The 19,517-nt window shown below is 42.1% G+C and overlaps 1 protein-coding gene across 6 annotated transcripts in view; it reads left to right on the top strand.

The window, feature by feature from the left end:
* Positions 1–242: 242 nt before the first annotated feature.
* Positions 243–19,517, top strand: part of MAPKAPK5 (MAPK activated protein kinase 5) — a 30,811-nt gene continuing 11,536 nt past the window's right edge. The window contains exons 1-8 of one of the 6 annotated variants that reach the window (XM_055550498.1): positions 243–795; positions 9,374–9,447; positions 10,046–10,121; positions 10,919–11,016; positions 12,375–12,483; positions 13,925–14,014; positions 14,788–14,883; positions 18,667–18,747. In XM_055550498.1, coding sequence (XP_055406473.1) covers positions 763–795; positions 9,374–9,447; positions 10,046–10,121; positions 10,919–11,016; positions 12,375–12,483; positions 13,925–14,014; positions 14,788–14,883; positions 18,667–18,747 — 657 coding nt within the window. In that variant the 5' untranslated portion in view covers positions 243–762. Of the gene's footprint in view, positions 796–9,373; positions 9,448–10,045; positions 10,122–10,918; positions 11,017–12,374; positions 12,484–13,924; positions 14,015–14,787; positions 14,884–18,666; positions 18,748–19,517 lie in introns of those variants that run through there. The other 5 variants (XM_055550499.1, XM_055550503.1, XM_055550500.1 and 2 more) reach the window with 5 other exon arrangements.

Genomic DNA, 19,517 nt, shown 5'->3' with positions numbered 1-19,517 from the left:
CCTGACCCCTTTACGTCATCAGCTCGGCGCCAGCGCTGCGGAGGGCCCCGGGGCCTGTCCTGGGTGTGGCGCCACCTTGGGGAGGCCTTGGCGGACGCCTGCAAGTCGACTGCTTGGTTCGCGGGCGGCTCGGAAACCCCAGCGGACCGCTGCGAGGGGCGCGTGGAGCCGTGGGGACACGAAGTCGGGCGACAGGAGGGGCGGCCCGGAGCTCAGGCGGGGCACAGCGCCGGCAGGCGGGCGGCCGGCCGGGCTGCCCGGCGCGGGTGTCCCGGCGATGTGTGGTGCTGAAGCGGCAGCGGGAGCAGCAGCAGCGGCGGCGTCGGGCTCGGCCTCGGCTTCGCGGCGGTGCCGCCGGCGGAGGCGGAGGCGCAGGATCCCCCTCAGGACCTGGCGAACCCAGACCTAAGCGGCGGCCCCGCGAGGCCCCGACACAGCGCCCCTGATCGGGGCCTTCCCCGCCTCGCCCTGCCCCGGGAGCCTGCCTCCCCGGCCGGGGATGAGGCCGGGAGGCGGCCGCGCGGGGCCCAGCACAAAGACTTGTTCCCGGGGGCCGCTGCTGCCGCCGCCGCCAGCCTAAAGCCGCCTGCCGAAGCCGAGCCGGCGCCGGGGCCCTCGTCCCCTCAGGTCCCTGGGGGCGGCTGCTGCCCGTCTCCCCGAGACCCAGGGCCCCGAGCGCTGAGCCCCTTGTTCCCCCGGCTGCGGTGGGATCGGGCAGCTGCGCAGCCTCCGCTGCTCCCGGCCTTGCGGGCTCCGCGGAGCATGTCGGAGAGCGATATGGAGAAAGCCATCAAGGTAGGTTGGGGGAGATGCCTCCCCGCTTTGTCTCTTTGGCATTCCTCTCGGCTTCAGCCTCAGAAAGCGGAGAGAACTTAGAGATTCCAGCAACTCGGCTTTCAGTTCCGTGGGTTCCAACTCCTGGCTTCCGTGGACTGCGTTTTACAGCGCTGAGGGCAAAGGGTTTGTGGAGCGCGCGGGAGGGACGTCCGACTCCCTCCAACTTACCTGCTTGAAGCGGGGATGTAATTTGTACTTCCCTAGAATGGAGGGTGGGTGGCGTGGAGATACTTGATGCGAGTAGCACGTAGGGCGCCCTGCTACACTCTATTCGATCGCTCCCCAAGTACCATCAGAATTTGTTTTCAGGTGATCTGCTGCAACAGCACTTGGAGAGTTGGATCTTACCCCTCGCTCCAGATTTGTTTGAAATCTGCAGTTTCAGCAGGAGGTGCTTCACCTTACAAAATCTGCTCTTTGGCAAATAGGTTGTTTTCACCTTTCCGTGTGGTTCCTCCCCTTTTCCTGTTTCCTTTTCCTTCTTCTGGGGGGCGTTGAGTTTACTTAGGAGGAGCTAATGGTGTCCTTTACATACCGCTCTGTTAACCAAAAAAAAAAAAAAGCAAATATGTGTGTTCCAAAGTGGCCCAAATAAAATTTTGAAAAAAACCCGCTTTTTACTTTTTTTAAACAGGCAAACACTGCGGCATTAAGTCACTAGGAGTCAGAAAGTTACCATTCAGCTGTACTGAGGAAATTAAGTTTCTTATGTAAATTGAACACTGAAGCTTAAAGTTTGATATTTATTACTTACTTATTTTACAGTATTAAGTCAAGTCTGTGCATTTAGGAATTTCATTTTCCCTTGAGGGGTAGGCAACTCGGGGTTATTTTCCCCATCAAGACACAATCACTACTACCAATAACTAATTAAGAACTTCCACTTCTAACAATTTTGGGGGTTACAAAGTTTATAGGAGTCATCAGTCATTTCAAAGAAAATTCACCTTTTAAAGGAGGCATCAAGACAGAACATATACATTAAGAAATACCAGATTTTAAATGATAGAATTAAAGGATCCAAAAGACTGCTTTGATAGATACATTTTTTTTTTCTTTCGGTTTGGATTTCATTGGTACAGCATCATGTATTGCCTAAAGTTATACGATTGGGTTGTGAATCAAAATACATTTGGCAGGTTTTTAAATTCAGCTAGCATTATTTGCTTTGTGCAAGGTGTTGTGTTGGGCACTTGTGAAGAAAAGTCAAGAGCCCTAGATGTCCCTCTTTTGTAGATCAATCTAGATGGTGGAGCTAGTTAATAAACATTGTCAGGTGATTATAATTAAAAGACACATTTCGATCCCTGGATTGAGAAGATCTGGAGGAGGAAATGGCAAGCCACTGCAGTATTCTTGCCTGGGAAATACCATGGAAAGAGGAGCCTAGTGGGCAACAGTTCATGTGGTCGTGAAAGAGTTGGACACAACTTAGTGACTGAGCACACATTAAAAAAGGTGGAGAGTGCTATTTTAGGAAGGGTGGGCAGGGAAGGCCTTCCTGAGGAGGTGACATTTGTATCGAGCTTTGAAGGGAATGAGGGGGCAAACCTCTATTGTCTTGGGGAGGGATATTATAGGCAGTGGGAACAAAAGATACAAAGGCCCTGAGGTAGGTGCAGGTCTCCTGTGACCCAGGAACAACAGGGTGACTGGAATGCAGTGGGTTAGTATAGATCATATTGGAGCCAGGTAACCAGAAGCCAAAGTACATAGGGCCTTTAGGCCATTGCAAGAACTTTGGCTTGACCCTGAGCAGAAGGGGAAATCTGAGAGAGTTTTGAGCAGAAGAGATACATAGTTCTAGTGGGCAAATATATAAATGGGGAAGCAGTGTTACTGAGTGGTTATAGTAGTTTCTCCAGGTTGACTCATGAGTTGAAATCTCAGCCTCGCCATTCATTTAGCTGTGTCCTTGAATAAGTCACTTTACTTCTCTGTCACTTAGTTTTTTCATCCATAGGAAAAGGATAAAAAATCTCCCCAGCTCAGGGTTTTTTTTTTTTTTTTTTGAGAATTTAATAAAAATGTACTTATAATACCTAACATTAAGTAAGAACCCAATGGATATTAGCTCATAGCAACTTAAGAATGGTTCAGAAAGAACTGTATGTGGTTTTCCTCAGTTGGTCACTATTGTCCAACCTGATTTTCTTACTTTTTTTGAAGCTTTTCTTCTTGTACTTATTAATAGATCACTGGTGAATCTTCCAATTGTATGTGTTCAACCTAATACAGGTTGGTTGCCGGGGCTGGGGTCCAGCCCTGGCTGATCAAGGAAATTCAAAGGGGAGACGGCCTCGGCAAGTACACTGGCTTTAATTCAATATTAATCAAAGATATAAAGAGTAATAGAAGGAGGATAGCTCAGTAGGAAAATTCAGTGGAGGAAAGAGGCTGAGTAACTTGGTTTATGCGGGAGACCAATAAAACTTCAAGACAAGAAGTTTGCACCACTTACGGAGGCCGCAGGCGTCCTTCCGTTCTCCCGTGGGAGAGGAGACACTGAGGCCTCCCCGGTCGGATCCTAGAAGCGCAAGGCGAAATTAGTAAGCTTGGCGGGCCTCTGCGCTCCAGATGGGAACTCAGCCAGAGGTTGAAAGAAAGAATGACATGGGGAGACCAAGCTTCGATGAGCAAGGCCCGTAGCTTTATTTTCAACAGGGGCTTTTATACCATAAGTTGCACACAGAGGATAATAGGGGGTGTGAAATCATGCAAAGTCAGCAGTCTTTGATCCTTATCGAAACCAGCGTTTCTTTTCTGCAAACTTATCGTATACAAATGGTTTAGGTGATTTACATCATCTTCTGGCCAGAAGGCCTATTAACATTTTATGACTCTGACAAAGGTTTGTCAACCAGAAGATTTATTTTCTCTAAGAGTAATGATTTTAAAGTTTGGCACCATCCTCCGAAGGTGTTAGATAAAGTTGCATTCCTATAGGGCAGAGGTGCAGTGGGTTTACAACAAAAGAAAGAATATATTACCTTAAGGGTCTAAAGTTGCTAACACCAAGGCCACACCTTATTTTTTCTTCATACCAACTATATTAATTAATACACATTCAAGGATACAATACAGGGGATGTGGAGACTTGGTAGCAAGCATTGGCTCATCAATGAAATCTTCTACTAGTTTTATTCTGACAGCTTCTAACTCTCCGAGAGGCTCTAAGCTATTTGAATATCTTAAGCTTCCCATGCCGCTCGTGGTTGAGAGACTGTAAACAATCGTATGCATAGCTGTAGGAGTCTGGGTAAACTGGTCAGGCAAGTTAGAGAGCCATCTGAGGGGTTTGGATTTAAACACTCCTATTATGCCCAGGAACTTTATTAACTGGAGCTGTAAGTTAACTCATTTTCAGAGAGAGCGAGATGGTGGTGGGGGACAGCCCCCTTTAAAGTCAGAGGTGAGAACACAAAGCAGTAAAGTAGGCAGACTCTGGTTTTGGGGGTAAATGCTCAAGAATATCCAGGGGGACTCTGGAGGCTCGATCCCGCCTTTGCGTATGCCGAGCCTCCTTCCTCATGACCTTTGCCATGGGCGGAGTTCCTCACGCTGGCTCCCGGCAATCAGTGAAGTTGAAAATATCTAACAACCAGTACTGAATAGGATATACTCCTTGGAAGCAAGCCAGCATCACATCAATTAAAACTTTTGGTCTGTGGTGTTGTCTTATATTCATTGTTTTGGTTTTTTGAGGCTGTCCCTCATTTGGTGAGAACTGAGACCTCTAGAGTTCAGCTGGAAAAGCTATTTTCCTGGGTTTTCACTACAACATTTAAACTTCTGCTGCCTCGTGACCTGAGAATGGGCTGACTGGACTTTAAGATCTCATCCTATTACTCTTAAATATTTAGGATAAGGCCAGCTGGCTACAACCATAGGCTCTGTCTTCTCAGTTCTGTCTCTCCTGCCATAGCCCGTGACTTCAGTACTCCCAGGTCACTTAGCTAAACCTGGATAATGAGCGTTTGGGGATTATGGGATTAGAGACTGCCTTACATATTTGTTTTCTGTTGTATATGGCAGTTTTTAATAATATTTGATGAACTTAATAAAAATTCATTTCTGTAGTTTTAAAAAACATTAAAAATTTTCAGTTATAATTCACATATGATAAAGTTCACCCAAGGTTAGTGTATAATTCAGTCATTTTTAGTAAAATTAGAGTTGTGCATCTGTCCTCACTATCCAGCTTTAGAATTTTTCCATACACTCCCCACTTCCCCTGAAAGTTCATTCTGCCTCACTGTGGTCAGCCTGTACACTCACTCCCCACCCCAGACAACTTTATTGATCTGCTTTCTGTCACTATTATTTTGTCTTCTCTAGAAATTCCAAATATTTGAAATTATATACATGTAGTCTTATGTATTTGACTTTCACTGAGACTCACATCCATCGAGTCAGTGATGCCATCCAGCCATCTCATCCTCTGTCGTCCCCTTCTCCTCCTGCCCCCAATCCCTCCCAGCATCACGGTCTTTTCCAATGAGTCAACTCTTTGCATGAGGTGGCCAAAGTACTGGAGTTTCAGCTTTAGCATCATTCCTTCCAAAGAAATCCCAGGGCTGATCTCCTTCAGAATGGACTGGTTGGATCTCCTTGCAGTCCAAGGGACTCTCAAGAGTCTTCTCCAACACCACAGTTCAAAGGCATCAATTCTTCGGCGCTCAGCTTTCTTCATAGTCCAACTCTCACATCCATACATGACCACAGGAAAAACCATAGCCTTGACTAGACGAACCTTTGTTGGCAAAGCAATGTCTCTGCTTTTGAATATGCTGTCTAGGTTGGTCATAACTTTCCTTCCAAGAAGTAAGCGTCTTTTAATTTCATGGCTGCAGTCACCATCTGCAGTGATTTTGGAGCCCCCCAAAATAAAGTCTGACACTGTTTCCACTGTTTCCCCATCTATTGCCCATGAAGTGGTGGGACCGGATGCCATGATCTTCGTTTTCTGAATGTTGAGCTTTAAGCCAACTTTTTCACTCTCCACTTTCACTTTCATCAAGAGGCTTTTGAGTTCCTCTTCACTTTATGCCATAAGGGTGGTGTCATCTGCATATCTGAGGTTATTGATATTTCTCCCGGCAGTCTTGATTCCAGCTTGTGTTTCTTCCAGTCCAGCGTTTCTCATGATGTACTCTGCATATAAGTTAAATAAACAGGGTGACAATATACAGCCTTGACGAACTCCTTTTCCTGTTTGGAACCAGTCTGTTGTTCTGAAAGGTTGTTGAATCATGCGAATATACCGGGATTCTTGGCCCCCGGAGGAGAAGAATTCAATCCGGGGCCAGAGATGAGGCTTGATCACTCAGAGCCTTTGTGTAATAAAGTTTTATTAAAGTATAAAGGAGATAGAGAAAGCTTCTGACATAGGCATCAGAAGAGGGCAGAAAGAGTACCCCCTTGCTAGTCTTCAGCTGGATGTTATATAGTCACTAGCAGTCTGTTAATGAAAGAAAGGAATGTCTTATAATTCAGAATGGCACCAAATGGTTTATCCTGGGCCATAAAATAATTAACTTGAATCTTAAAGAAGGGCAGACCACCATACAAATAGTTTCATTTACATAGATTAGGGGAACAATATCTGAGTATAACACACTGGTTTGTCAAGTAGGTTTTGGGCCAAGAGGCGGAACCGACTTGGAGACAGAGTTTGGGGTAAAGGCGTAGTACATTAGCATAGCTTAAGACAAACATTTCCATAAGAAAAAGGCATTGGTTATCTCTAGGCTCAAGAATAGCTAACTTCAGGTGAAACCAGGTGTCATTATGGCAACACTGTATTTTAAGAGAAACCTCTCTTTAAATTTGTATAGAGAAGGAAAAAAATATTGCTAGTTTGTTTCCTCCTGCCGCTTAAGAGAGAGAAAAATGTCTGACACTTGCAGGCTATTTCTTCCATTTGGAGACCCCTGGCCTTCCTGCCTGTTACCCTCTCAGTTCCATTGTCCAGTTCTAACTGTTGCTTCCTGACCTGCATACAGATTTCTCAAGAGGCAGGTCAGGTGGTCTGGTATTCCCATCTCTTTCAGAATTTTCCACAGTTTATCGTGATCCACACAGTCAAAGGCTTTGGCATAGTCAATAAAGCAGAAATAGATGTTTTTCTGGAACTCTCTTGCTTTTTCTATGATCCAGCGGATGTTGGCAATTTGATCTCTGGTTCCTCTGCCTTTTCTAAAACCAGCTTGAACATCAGGAAGTTCACGGTTCACATATTGCTGAAGCCTGGCTTGGAGAATTCTGAGCATTACTTTACTAGCGTGTGAGATGAGTGCAATTGTGCGGTAGTTTGAGCATTCTTTGGCATTGCCTTTCTTTAGGATTGGAATGAAGACTGACCTTTTCCAGTCCTGTGGCCACTGCTGAGTTTTCCAAATTTGTTGGCATATTGAGTGCAGCACTTTCACAGTATCATCTTTGGTGATGGACAGGGAGGCCTGGCGTGCTGCGATTCATGGGGTCGCAAAGAGTTGGACACGACTGAGCCACTGATCTGATCTGATCTGATGCTTTTGAGGTTCATTCATGTTAGTGTATGCATTAGTAGTTCACTCCTTTTTATTCTTGAGGAATCTCTTTATGGGCACTTGGATTGTTTCCAGGTTTTAGCTATTATAAATAAAATGATAAATAGAACTTGTCCATACAAATTTTTGTGAACGTAATGTTTCATTTCTTCTGGGGAAATAACTAGGTGTGGAATTACTGGATAGTACAGTAACTTTTTAAGAAGCTGTAAAACTTTTCCAAAATGGAATTGTTTTAGGATCATTTGTTCAAAACATTATCTTTTCCTTGTTGAACCACCTTTGGTGATAATCAGTTGTCTTAAGTGTATGAATTTATTTTTTGGATTCTCTTTTTTTCATTCTTTTGGTTTTTTTTTTTTTTAATTCCCTTTTCTGTTTCATTGATCCATACGACTGTCTGTGCCAGTGCCACACTGATGTGATTACTGAAGCTTTATAGTAAGTTTTCAAATTAAGTAGCATGAGAACCATCTTGGTTTTACTATTTCAAAATTAAGTTGGCTATTCAAGTTCTTTGTATTTCCAAATAAGCTTTAGAGTCAGCTTGTCAGTTTCTACCAAAAAAAAATGTGTGCTGGGATTTTAACAGGGATTCCGTGAATCCCACATGCAGCAGTGAAGATCAAAGATTCCGTGTGCCACAGCTAAGATCCGCTGCAACTAAATAAGTGTTAAAGAAAAAAACTGGCAGCAGAAAGGTGTGGAGATGAAGACTATTCTCAGCTTGTTTTACACATTTACATATTCACTGGATAGAAGCTCTGTTTTCATCTCTGAACTTAGCCTGGTGTCTGGCACTTCTAATTGCTCAGTGAGTTTGTGTTACATGGACAGATGTCCTGTTGCTAGACCTGGGAGTCAGGATTCTGTTGCTAACTGTAGTCTATCAGATTTTCATTGCAACAAAACAATTTGAAAGTCTCATGAGTTTTGGCCTAACTTCTCAAGGTCTACAGTTAGTTTCCAGTACTGCCCATGAAACCCTGAAAAATGAATTTTACTCTACCACAGTTTAAATGTATGACTTCCTTGCCTAAAAACATAGCAACAGAAGCTCAGTATATAGTGTGTGCGTGCATGCTCAGTTGCTTCAGTCGTGTCCGATTCTGTGACCCTATAGACTATTGCCCGCAATGCTCCTCTGTCCATGGGATTCTCTAGGCAAGAATACTGGAGTGGGTTGCAATGACTTCCTCCAGAAAGTCTTCCCAACCCAGGGATTGAAATCGCGTCTGCCTGCGTCTCCTGCATTGCAGGCAGATTCTTTACCCGCTGAGCCACCTGGGAAACGCCAGTATATAGTGACTACACAGTAATTCCATAAAAACTTTAAGCTGTAGAGCTCTATATGGAACTATGGAAAGCTATTGGAATCTATTTTTAAAAAACTATAAAGAATATAGTTACACAATGAATATATGTCTTTGTGTTCAAAATAACACTTGAAAACCAGATAAATGTACTATGATATTTACTGTTATTTTATTTGATCTTAATAAGTTTCAGTTTATTCAGTTATTCCAATTTGATCAGTTTGTTAAGGATATAGGCCTCTGTGGCATAACAGCATTTATAAGACCAGTCTTTCTAGAATCTTAGAAAATCCACTTGACCATTTGAAGAAATAAGTCCTTAGTAGTTTTGAAAGGGTATCTTCAACACTCAAGAAGAAAAAACGACAACCAAAACACCCCAAAACCAGCAACGAGGATTGACTCACATGGATCTTGAAGATGAGCTGAAGAATTTCTTTTCACCCCCAAGTTTTCTGCCTTCTCTTGTTGGAAAACAATGCCTAGCCCAGTCACTTAGGTGAAATGTCTAATTATATAGCCTTTCACAAAGCTCTACTTACCAGCTTCTTTCAGGAGGTATCAATAAGATACTGAGCTGTTACGGTCTTCTGCTGTTCCACCTCTGCTTAACTATTCAACTTTTAATTGGAGAATCATTCTCTGCCTCCTCCCTTTTTATTTTAATAGGAAAGCTCCATTTTAGAAGAATACAATATCAATTGGACTCAGAAGCTGGGAGCTGGAATTAGTGGTCCAGTTAGGTAAGAGACCCATGTGCTGCTGCTGCTGCTGCTAAGTCGCTTCAGTCGTGTCCAACTCTGTGCGACCCCATAGACGGCAGCCTACCAGGCTCCGCCGTCCCTGGGATTCTCCAGGCAAGAATACTGGAGTGGGCTGCAGACCATGACAAAACTGTTCTAAAAAGGGCCATTTATAATACACATAAAGTTAGAAGCATTACGTGTTCCAGATTTGTGAAATAGCCTTAATTTAATGAGTGGAGGTATTTATGATAGGCTTTTTCTCATCTATGTAGAAATATATTTAAGTGACACGGTCTGTGACAGGATCATTTAAGATGTTGATACCAGGGAGGCGCTGTGTGAGTCACTTGTCACCAGCAGAGGCCACTTTTTCTTTCTTAACCAGCCTCAAATTGATTTCCCTTGTCTGAGGCCTGTGGAGGGTGGGTGAGATGCCTCTTTCTGCCTTTCCATCTGCTAGCCCTAGGGGCAAGTTTGTTCTGATGTGCCTGGATATATTTTTGATTAGAAGTACAGTCTCAAAGAACAGCTTGTTAGATTAGTTTTTATGGTAACATAGATGATTTCTGATTGAATTTTTTTCTTTCAAATCTAGAGTCTGTGTGAAGAAATCAACCCAAGAACGGTTTGCACTGAAAATTCTTTTTGATCGTCCAAAAGCCAGAAATGAGGTATGAGCCTTTATTGCCTTGACTTGCCTAAATATTTGAAGTGCCTAAGAATTTATTCTTTTTACAAGTAAGGCAGCTTCCTAGAGAGAATACAGAAATGCACAAAGAATTTTATGTTCATACTTACTCTTTTTATGTACATACTTACTTTTCCCTATTCATGTTGTTCTTATAAAGCAGTCCTTCATCCATCAATACCAAAAGCTATGAATAGAGTCTTGCTTCCTTTCAAACCACTTCTTTCTTGTTCTTTTTCAATTAATGTGATTCTTGTACTCTGAAGTAGTCAGGTTTACTTTAGCTTTTACTTATTGGAAAAGGTCCTAAAAGGGTGGAGATAGAATAGTATGAGGAAGGTTCTAGTGAATGATATATTGAAAAGGTGCTGTAGAACTCTGAAGATATGTTTCCAGTTTTTCAATAATAGGCATTTGTTTAAAATTATTTGGATGTGGTGATGACATGTTAATTATATGCAATGAAGGACTTATTCTTTTTCTTAGAGATATATGAATAATTTCTGAAATAAGATGAATTTTTCATTTGGTAATAGGACAGCAGAAAATACATCTGTTGGTGAGGTTTTTTTTATTTCATGGAAAGAGCATTAAGGAGGTAATTTGTATATGAAAACATTTTTTTTTTACTGTCATTCCAGATGATCAGGTTTTTTACATAATAGGCTCATGCCCAGGCCTAGTGTGGTCACTTTTGGCAGGGGTATGGGGTGGGGGAGTTTGGAGAGAAAATGCTGGCCTCCCCTATGTACAGAAGCATTTCCTCTGTTCTTCTTTAAGGTACGTCTGCACATGATGTGTGCCACACACCCAAATATAGTTCAAATTATTGAAGTGTTTGCTAACAGTGTACAGTTTCCTCATGAGTCCAGCCCCAGGTAAGACTACACAGGGTCATTGTCACCTGCTCACCTCTCCATGGGTAAGCCAAGGTGTAGTGGGATCTTCACTTTTGTGCTCTCTTTCTCTTCCCTCGCCTCCCTTCCTTCTTTCTTTTTCTTCTCTCCTTTACTTTTTATTTTGGATATTTTCAAACATTTGTAAAAGAATTATGTACTGAATCCCCAAGTGCCCATCACTTATCCTCAGCATTTATTAACTCCTTGCCAGTCTTGCTTCATCTGTACTTCACCCACTCTCCTGTCCCCGCTACCCCTGATTATATGTGATTAATTTCTCTTTTGAAAAACCGTATCACATGGAGTTTAAAAAGATTCTATTTCAAATTAGAAAAGGGGACCAAATATTCTAGGCAATGTCTTGAAGCTGATATGGCAAAAGGCCTTTATTGCTTAGTCTGGCATCCCCCTCAGACCAAGGGGACTGAGATGTAAACCTGTCATTCTAGCAGTGTGGTAGGGACCAAGGACAGGCATGCATAAAATATTTTGAGCTTACAAAGGAGGAAAGCTGCTGTCTGTAGGCTGGGGAGGTGAGGTGTCTTAGCGTGGTTGTTCTGGGGCTTGGACTTGAAGGAGATGTGTAGGAGTTTTCCAGGTGGAAAAATATGAATTTGTAAAGAAAAATGGGAAATCAAATGATTATTTCTTAAAATTGTGCTCTGTTGGTGAAAGCATTTGGATGGAAGGTGGAAGCATTTATATCAAAGAATGGTAACCAAAATTCAGATTTTTTTTTTTGACAACATAAGAATTTTTGCTTTTATTTAGTAGCTGTTTAACCCTATCTGACTGTCTTGCTGGGCATGCTGTAGGTCATATGGAAAACTAGTGGAGTAGGGGTGGAGAGAAGAGATGAGGAGGGAGAGACTGTGCGTGCACACACCACGCCCCTCCTACACACACACACATGCATGCGTGTGCACACACCACACCCCCTACACACACACAATGTGCGTGTACACACTACGCCCCCCCTACACACACACACACACACACACAAATAAATAACAAAGACAGCCCAGCCTATACAAAGTCTTATTCTGTTTTCAATATGCTTTCAGTATAGCTTCCCTAAAATATATATACACGTATAGAATCTTCAAAAGGACCATTGTCTTCAAAACTAATTCTTTTACTTCCTTTTGGCATCTTAGAAACCTTTAGGTCAGGGATAGTCCTTATTCATAGTGTCCTGCTGGTAGTGACAGGGGATCCAGCTCAAAGGGGCTGGCAGGACTAGACTTAGGACACGTTTTGTTGATGAAGTATCTAGCTACTTGATGTTTCAGTTGTTTTTTTTTTTTAATTTAACAAAATCAAATGCTTTCAAACAGGGCTCGGCTCTTAATTGTAATGGAGATGATGGAAGGGGGAGAGCTATTTCACAGAATCAGCCAGCACCGGCACTTTACAGAGAAGCAAGCCAGCCAAGTAACAAAGCAGGCAAGTTGACCCCGGGTACCAATCAAACTGCCAACAGTGTTGGTTAACAAGCACAATTTCACTGTGGGGGGGAATAAAAGAAAGCTTGGAGAAAAGCTCTATTGGATCTCTCATTGCCTGCTTTGTTATGTAATTAGAAAAGATGCCTTGATAGGAGGAATGTGAGCCCCTTTTCTGCTTTGGGGAGGGAGCTGTACTCTTCAGTGGCTGTCGATTGTTTGCTTATCATAAGATTTAAATAAACTCTGCAAGGAAGGTAATCTTAACTCCTTTTTAGATGGTAGATAATCTTTAGGCATGTAGCTTCCAAGCCACTGTTATTGGACTTTGAGATAAAATGATGCTGATACTACCTGAAAGACTGTGTGGTATGAAAACACATTCTAAGACAATTGCATTTAAGATACTTTTTGCTCCTGAGTCACTTTTCTCTCACCAGATTTTAACAGTATTCTAAATTCTTTGTAATTCTCAGGATATTCCTGGTTATATGTTCTTTCTATTCTGACATCACATTTTATTGCTAGAGGTGTGATCTTTTCACAAACAATACTAGGAATCCAACTGGAAATAACCTCATGAGGAGATGGAAAGCCAAACCCTCAAGGTTTCTCTTTAGGCCAAGCAAGCAAATCAGAGAAGCATGACATATGGCCCAGTTGGTTTTTAAAGAAAAATTCTTCCAAATTTTCTGCGAGGCTCAAGCATTTTTTGAGGCCTCCTTTCTGGTAGGGAGGAACTGCTCTTTGGAATGCCAAGACAGTTCCATACAGAGTGTTAAAGAACAGGTGCAATCTGTTCTGTTAGGTTTTAAAAAATTATAGCTTGTGTTTTTCAAACATTAGGACTAAAGGATGAGCTCTAATAATCTGTAAAACCAGACCTCTTTAGAGCCACCAAACAGGCAACATTTTCAACCAGTGGGATGAGCAGATTGGAGCATCAGGTAGAAACATCCATTCAGCTGCTTTCTGTTGTTCTTGAAGGCAGAACTTCAAGTCCTGCTCCCTGAAGAGTTCAGGTCTCTCTTGAGCCAGGTGTTCGTGCCACTGCCCCACTAGGGGAAACGCATGCCTGTTGAAGACTGCCTGGCCCAGTGTTTGCTCTGCAGTGCTTGTCACATCTCACATTAATGGAAGTGGAAGTGTTTTGTTTTCCCATTTAATACAGGATTTAACCATCAGTTTATTCTGACAAAGAATTATTTTCCTGTTGTATTTTTCTTTTTGTTGAACAAAATATAGGTTGCTATTAAATGAAGCTTACTTCATTTCTATTTCTTGGTATGTGAAGTCTTAATTTCTGCTGTAAAGCTGAAATCTGACCACAGTCTTAATTGACTTAGTAAGGGTCATTTTTTAGCATCCTGAGTTTTCTAAGCCAGGGGAATTCAAGAATAATCTCTTCTAAGATGCAGTTGTTCCATTATGTCCTTTTCTAGATAGCTTTGGCTCTACAGCACTGTCACTTGTTGAACATCGCCCACAGAGACCTCAAGCCTGAAAATCTGCTCTTCAAGGATAACTCTTTGGTGAGATGACTTGCTTTTCTGTATTTCAGTGCCACTACTCCCAACATAGTTCAGGAGTGGTGCGTGGGTGTGTTGGTGTGTATATGTTTGGAGTGCTCTGAATCCATGTTGAAGAAGCTTTAGGCCAGAGTGCTTCCGGCAGCTTACTTTCCCCATCTGTTCCCTTGGTAGAGGCTCAAGAGAAATTTTACCATACTCCTGGTATCAGTCATTTTGGATGATACTGATACATGTTTGTACAGAAGGACTTAAGATTTGGGATATCATTTGGAAGGACTTTGGGAAGGGGCAGGAATCTTTATGTTGTTATATGTTACCTTGAAACTTAATGGTTGTGTTTACGGTTAATCCCGATAAGGTGTTTTCCTCTCCAGCCCCAACCCATGCCCCATGCACTGTCCTACCAGATTACAGATTACTGACTCTGGCTATCACGAAGCTGACATTAAGGGTGAAGCCGCACTCTAGACTGATGAGAGATGATGCACAATAGGCAGAATCAGGGCACATGCGACTAATATCTTGGTTTGAGTGCTGCCTTTACAAGTTAGGAAACAGGGATAACTGAGTGGGCAGAAATCTCTCATTTGTGTTTTACTAAGAACAGCTCCTCAATATGAATCTTTGTGTCCAGACATGAGGACATGCTACTCATAGGTTCAAGTCCCAACCAGAAACTCATGAGAGCTCAAGGCGACATATCTTACACCTGGATTTTTCTTTAACGTTTTCTGAGAACTGTGGGGCAGTGATTCCCATTTGTTTGATTTCAGGATGCCCCAGTGAAGTTATGTGACTTTGGATTTGCCAAAATTGACCAAGGTGACTTGATGACGCCTCAGTTCACCCCATATTATGTAGCACCTCAGGTAAGCATGTGCTGTTTCTTCCATAGGATGTATCACCAGGCTACCTGCAGACTCATACTTCTTCCATTGTACAGCATGAGTGGGCATATATTACAAATGGAAAGGGGAGAACTCAGCTTCAGAAACCCATAGGCTGCTTAATTTGGTATAGGCATTTTATTCTTTTAACAGCAACCTTACTGAGGTATGATTAGTATACTGTAAAAATACTTCTACCTTGGGCTTCGCTGGTGGCTCAGAGGTTAAAGCATCTGCCTGCAATGAGGGAGACTTGGGTTCAATCCCTGGGTTGGGAAGATCCCCTGGAGAAGGAAATGGCTACCCACTTCAGTATTCTTGCCTGGAAAATTCCATGGACAGAGGAGCCTGGTGGGCTATACTCCACGGGGTAGCAAAGAGTCGGACACAACTGAGCAACTACACTTTCTAAGTGTAGTTTGATGAGTGTTGACAGATGGATACTTCTGCATGGACCTTGCCAAAATCAAGAAGTAAAACAGTTCTATCACTTCAAAAACCATCTTGTGTGCCTTTGCAGTCATTCTGCTCCCAACTTAATCCCCTTAATTAAAACCACTGATCTACTTTCTGTCATTATTGGTTAGTTTTGCCTGTTGCAGAATTTCAGTAGAATGGAATTCCTGTACCTTTTGTGTTTCACTTCTTTGACTCAGCATGTTTTTAAGATTTATTCATGTTGCTGTGTGTATCAGTAATTAGTTCTTTTTTATTGCTGAGTAGTATTCCACCATATGACTAAGCCACATTTATTTTATCTGTTCACTGAATGGTGGCCATTTAGGGTTGTTTCCTGGTTTTTTGAATAAAGCTGCTGGGAATGTTCATTTATAGGTTTGGGGAGACATGCCCCTCCCCTTTAGGTAAAATGCTTTTTCAAAACGGTTGTGCCATTTCTTATCTCTAAATCAAGTTTGTTAGTATTTATAATCTCAGTCATTCTAGTAGGTATTTAGTGTTATTTCGCTACAGATTTAATTACAGCATTTTCCTCATGGCTACCATTGTTGAGTATTTTTTCATGTGTCTGTTGGCTATTCTGTTGTGAAATATGGGTACAACATTCTGTTATGAAGTATGGTACAAATCTTTTGACCTTTCTGTGATTAGTTTTTATTTTCTCTAGATTTATATATAGAAGTAGCACATCGTATGGTGCTTTCTTGAGGGGGGGCAGTTTCTTTTACTCAGCAAAATTATGTTTATTTACCTATGTTATTCGTATGTCAGTAGTTCTTTCATTTTACTGCTGGAAGGTATTCCATGATGTGGATATACCATGGTTTGTTTATCTACTCATCTATTGATGGGTTGTTTTCAACTTTTGGCTGTTAAAAATGAGCCTGTTTATAAACATTTGCGCACAAGTTTTTGTATGGACACTTTATTTCCTTTTCTCTTTGGTAAATATCTAGAGTGGAATAGCTCTATCATATGTTAGATGTGTTTAACTTATTTAGAAATTGCCAAGTTGTTTTCCAAAGTGGTCGTTCAATTTTACATTCCCAATCAGAAAGTTTCAGGGCTCTCCACATTCTTACTGGCATTTGGCATGGACAGTCTTTAATTTTAGCCATTTAAGTGACTTTGTAGAGGTATTTCACTGTGGTTTCAATTTGCTTTTCCCTAATAGCTACTGATGTTGAGCATCTCTTGTGCTTCTTTGCTGTCTGTATATTTTCTTTGAAGTATATGTTCAGATGTTTTCCCCATATTTTAAATTGGATTGTTTATTTTCTTGCTGAATTTGAGAGCTTTTTAAAAAATATGTTTTGGATATAAGTCCTTTATCAGATACATGCTTTGGAAAGATTTTCTTCCAGTCTGTGGCTTTTCTTTTTTTTTTAAATTGAAGTATAGTTGATTTACAATGTTTGAGGTATATACAAAGTGATTCAGTTATACACATACACACATATCATCTTTTCTGGATATATGCCTGGGAGTGGGATCACTGGGTCATATGATAGCTCTATTTTTAGTTTTTTAAGGAGCCCATAATATTTTCCATAGCGGCCACATCAATTTATGTTCCACCAACAGTGTAGGAGGGTCCCCTTTTCTCCATACCCTCTCCAGCATTTATTATTTGTAAACTTTTTGATGATGGCCATTCTGACTGGTGTGAGGTGGTAACAGTGTCTTTCATTTTGGTGTGAAGACCAATTTGTTAACTTTTAAAAAAATTTTATGGGTTCTGCTTTTGGTTTTCTATCTAAGAGATCTTTGTCTAACCCAAGATCACAAAGATTTTCTACTATAAGTTTTATAATTTTAAGTTTTACATTTAGGTCTGTGATCCATTTTGACTTAATTTTTGTATAAGATGTGAGGTATAGATCCAAGTTCATTTTTTAAAAGCATTTGGATATCTAGTTGTTCCTATATATTTGTTGAAAAGCTATCTTTTCTCCACTGTCTTGCTTCTCAGCCTTTGTCAAAAACCAGTTGAATGTATATGTGTGGGTTTATTTTTGGATTGTTCTACTCTGTTCCAATGATTGGTCTTTATACCAATATCGTATACTGTTTTGATTATAGACACTTCTTAATAACTTTTGACATGAGGTAGTTTTAGCCCTCTGAGTTTGTTCTTTTTCATAGTTATTTTGGCTATTCAAATTTCTTTTCATTTCCATATGAACTTTAGAATTGGCTGTTGATTTCTACAAAAGAGTGTGCCGGAATTTTGACTCGGGTTGTTTGAAACATATAGTTCAATATGGGAGTACTGACAATATAACAGCATCGAGCCTTCTGACCCGTAAGCAGGCTGTATTCCATTTATTTTTGTCTTTGGTTTTGCTCAGCAATATCTGTCTGGTTTTCAGTGTACAGGTCTTTCACATCTCTTTTTAGATTTATCCTTAATATTTTTAATGCTGTAGTAAGTGGTATTTTCTTTTTTAGGTTTAATTAATTCACTTTATTATTCTTGTATGAGAACATGAGCCTGGGTCCTTTCTGCAGAGTCTGTAGTGTGGGTCTTTACAAGATAGTCAGTGAATATTCCTGATAAGGAGCTTTAGTGAGCACAGTCACCTTCAAGAGGTCAGGTGTAAGACAGCTGTAGGCCTTAGAGGTGGCATCAAAGGTGGCCTGGGCAAGGTTGCCCAAGGTGGCAGTGTGGCCCCTGGCCGAGGCCTAACAGTTTCCAGTACCTGCTGTCAGCAGCATGGTCCTGTGCCATGAAGGCCCAGACAGTAGCAGTGTGTCTGGGTACAAGGATGACACCTGTCTGCAGGGAGCTGCAGTATCATGTCTCCGTCACGGAACTCTGTGGGGTTCGCCGGTCTTGCGTCCCCAGGAGCCCCACTCCCCATGGCAGTGGAGAGCTGGGCCGTGGTGGTGGCCCCGAGGGTGGCAGTGGTTACCTCCGTGCAGCACTTAGCACCCAGACCCGTGTGACGAGTACAGTGCTTCCTGGCAGCAAATACCTTGAACCTGAGCCACTGACCAGCAAGTCTGCTTTCACTGCTTGCCGAGGCATTAAGAGACACCCCTAGGAAAAAGTAATCTCAGGAAGAAGAAATAAATCTCCTTTAGGGACTGAATCTTCATGTCCTTGACCTAGGCAAATACAGATAAGTTGCTGATAGTAAGAGAGAAAAAAGGCTTTTGAAAGTATTTAGAATTTTTTAAAATTGTTGATTGTTAACTGCCAGTGGCTACCCTCTTCAGCCTTCTAACATAGCAGTCTGTCTCAAGCTGCAGGTCACTGATGTGAGGTTCAGTAAATTGTCCCCTTTGGTGTGACTCTGACAGGTACTGGAAGCCCAGAGAAGGCATCAGAAGGAGAAATCTGGCATCATACCTACCTCGCCAACACCCTACACTTATAACAAGGTAGGAGAAGAAAAACTAATCTCTACCCCTTGGGTGAAGCCTGTATTCTCCTGTGAGGTGTTTGTGGTCCTTTGGGAAGGTGGCAGATTCTCTTTTTGTTCCTTGATATTATATTGCCACCTGAGAGGCTGAAAGAAGCTACCTATGCAGAAGAGTATTTGGAATTCAAGTTTCTGTCTGATAAAGTAAGATTCATACCAGTTTAAGTTTTGCAGCAGGAATCAAAGGCTGTGGTCACCTGGAGGTTATTTATTTGACTAACTGTACAGTCCACTGATCACATTTAAAAGATACATTTGTCCTGCTCTTTTGAGGTGGAGGCCATGTCAGAGAATATTCCTTGGCCATTTATGGTGCCGTTCTTTCTAACCCCATAAAATACCCAACTTAGAAGTGTCTAATACACAAGGCAAGTGTCCTGAGTGGTACCTGTTCCTATCACAGTTGTTAATCTGTACCCTACACATCAGGCCTCTCTGTCCTAAAGTACAAGAGGCTTAAGGCCTCTTGAAACAAGTCATAGAGATCCTGGAGTCACAGAGTGGATCAGAAAAGAATGATGCTGCTTGGGGACTCAGGGAGATACAGATGACAGGAAGGGAGCTGAGGATGGCAAAAGGGCAGGCCAGCTCCTCCTGGTCGCACACCCTAGAGGGCCCCCATATTCCTACCACACGCACATGCATACACACACGCAGACACATGTATCAGAGGGCACACAGGCTCCTGTGGCACTCAGCACCCTCCACTTGGCACTGGCCCAACGTGAC

The sequence above is a fragment of the Bubalus kerabau genome, chromosome 16 (assembly GCF_029407905.1).
Source record: "Bubalus kerabau isolate K-KA32 ecotype Philippines breed swamp buffalo chromosome 16, PCC_UOA_SB_1v2, whole genome shotgun sequence".
Lineage (NCBI taxonomy): Eukaryota > Metazoa > Chordata > Mammalia > Artiodactyla > Bovidae > Bubalus > Bubalus kerabau.
This window is presented reverse-complemented; position numbering and strand designations above follow the sequence as displayed.